The 2,304-nt window shown below is 63.7% G+C and overlaps 1 protein-coding gene across 1 annotated transcript; it reads right to left on the bottom strand.

The window, feature by feature from the left end:
- Positions 1-1,324: 1,324 nt before the first annotated feature.
- On the bottom strand, positions 1,325-2,152 carry LOC113959779 (cytochrome c oxidase subunit 5B, mitochondrial; the record flags this gene model as incomplete). The annotated part of the gene is made up of 2 exons (XM_027669020.1): positions 1,325-1,520; positions 1,828-2,152. Coding segments are annotated over 2 exons (438 nt in total), but the record flags the coding sequence as incomplete, so codon positions are not given.
- Positions 2,153-2,304: the final 152 nt, after the last annotated feature.

Raw genomic sequence — 2,304 nt, 5'->3', positions numbered from 1 at the left:
CCTCCCACCGCTTCCATTGAGCATAAACTCCGCCCTCCAGCTGTCAGTCACAGCCGCCACAAGACCCATTAGTCAATGAAATCGAGGGCTCCTCCCCCGTCAAGCCCCGCCCCACCACCGCTCCACTCGAGTTCCATTGAGTGCAGAGCCCGGCCCCCCCGGCTGTCCCTCACAGCTAGCTCAGCTCCCCATTGGCCGCTGAGGCCTAAAGTCCCACCCCCTGGCTGTCAGTCAGGGCTTCCAGCAGCACCGATTGGTTGGTGAACCCCAAGCCCCGCCCTCCCCTCCCAGCACAGTCCCATAAATTGCAGGTTCCCACCCACTCCTGCTGTCACTCACAGCCTCCACCAGCTCCCGTTGGTCAGTGAGGCTGGAGCCCCACCCCACCAGGCAGGCCCCACCCCTGGCTGTCAGTCATGGCCACCACAGTCCCCATCAGCTGGTGAGGATCAGAGCCCCTCCCCCCGGGGGTGCATGACATCATGACCGGTCAGACATCGGTCTGACGTCACTGGTGACATCAGCAGCACAGGGGCCACACTGGGGATCCAGCAGCCTCCAGGTCCTCCCTGGGCCCCCCAGGGTCCCTAAGTGGGGCTGGGAGGGCACAACCTGACCCCCCACCCTGGGGATGTGTGACACAAGGGCAGAGCTGCAGCATCCAGATCCTGTGGGGGCCTGCTGAGGGACTTCCAAGGACCACCCAGGATCTCTTGAGAACCTCTGGGGAACTCAAGGGACCCACTGGGGACCTTATGGGAACCTTCATGGACTTATTGAGGCCTCCTGGGATCTCATGAGAACCTTCGGGGACTCCCAGGGGTGTTGTGGAGCCTCCCAGGTGCCCTCAGAGGTGCCAGGGCAGGACCAGCCCCCAGGGCTCCACCAGTGTCCCCAGGAGGCTCCCGCCCAATGGGGTGTCACCCCTGGGGCAGGTGATGCCTCTCAAGGATGTGTCCAGCTGTGCCTCTCCCATGTGAACAGAGAGACCGCCACAGGGGCATCTGGGGGGACACTTGTGTGTGGGAGGGCTAAGAGGGTAACCCATTTCCCCCTGGGGTCTTTTGGGGTGGGTGATGCCCCAGGCTGGGCAGGGAGGCCAATAGTAATGGTACCCCTGAGTCAGGCCCCAGCAGCTGCACCCCAGGGCCCATCCTCAAATCCCAGCACCCCCCAGGGAAGAGGGACAGTGAAAGGGGGTCCCTCAACAACCCCCCTCCCACAACCCCAGGTCACTCACAGCGACACCCTCACGGCCTGGCCTGGCCCCACACAGCAGTTGCCTCCCCTCCCCACCCTGCTGCTCCCCCCAGCACACACAGAGTCAGGGTCTCCCCACCATCTTTTTATCGGGGGCTCAGGTGCAGGGGGGGCTCAGCAGGGCCCCAGGGGGTCCCACAGCCCCCCTCAGTGGGGCAGCTCGTGGGGGATCAGTTTGTAGTGGGCCCCACAGGAGGGGCAGCGCTGGGCCTCACCCTGGTGCAGCCAGAACCAAACCACGCAGCTGTTGTCCTCCTCACCTGGGGACAAGGACAGAGTGGGACAGGGCATGGACACAGGGACAGGAATGGGGCCCGGGAACAGAGACAGAAACATGGGAACAGGGTGTGGACACAGGGACAGGACAGATACATGGACATGGGAACAAGAATGGACACGTGGACACAGGGACAGGATGGACACACAGACCAGAGGGACACACAGACAGCAGGGTCACTCACTCACAGACACAGGGACAGGATCCCTCACAGACACACAGACAGGACAGACAGACAGGGTCACTCACAGACACACGGACAGGACAGACACACGGACAGGGTCACTCACAGACACAGCCCACGATGCGTTTGTTGGTGATGGAGGGCACGAGGTTTGGGTCCTCCTTGGTGCCCGCGTAGCGTTTGGGCCGGAACATGCTGTAGGGGTCCTGGGGGGTAGGGGGGTCAGGAGGGCACCCGTGGGACAGGCACCCCCCCAGGGACACCCTGACACCCCCCAGACTCACCACCCTCACCCCCCGACCCTGAGACCCCCCCCAAAACTCACCACCCCCACCACCTGGGGTTCCCCAGCTCCCTATTCCCAAGAATCCCCCAGCTCTGAGACCCTCAGACCCCCCCGAGACCTCCCCCAACCACACACCTTGTCCCCACTAAAAACACCAAACTCCCCCAGACGCCCCCTCACACCCCCTGAGCCCCGCCTCCCGTATTCATCGGACCCTGAGACCACCCCAGACCCTCCTTCGCCACCCCTGAGCCCCCTAGAACCGCCTGAGACCCCCAAACGCCCCCAAAACATCCC

The sequence above is a fragment of the Corapipo altera genome, unplaced genomic scaffold (genome assembly GCF_003945725.1).
Source record: "Corapipo altera isolate COAL_440 unplaced genomic scaffold, ASM394572v1 61016, whole genome shotgun sequence".
NCBI lineage: Eukaryota > Metazoa > Chordata > Aves > Passeriformes > Pipridae > Corapipo > Corapipo altera.
The sequence above is the reverse complement of the archived record's forward strand: the minus strand, read 5'-3'. Positions and strand labels throughout refer to the sequence as shown.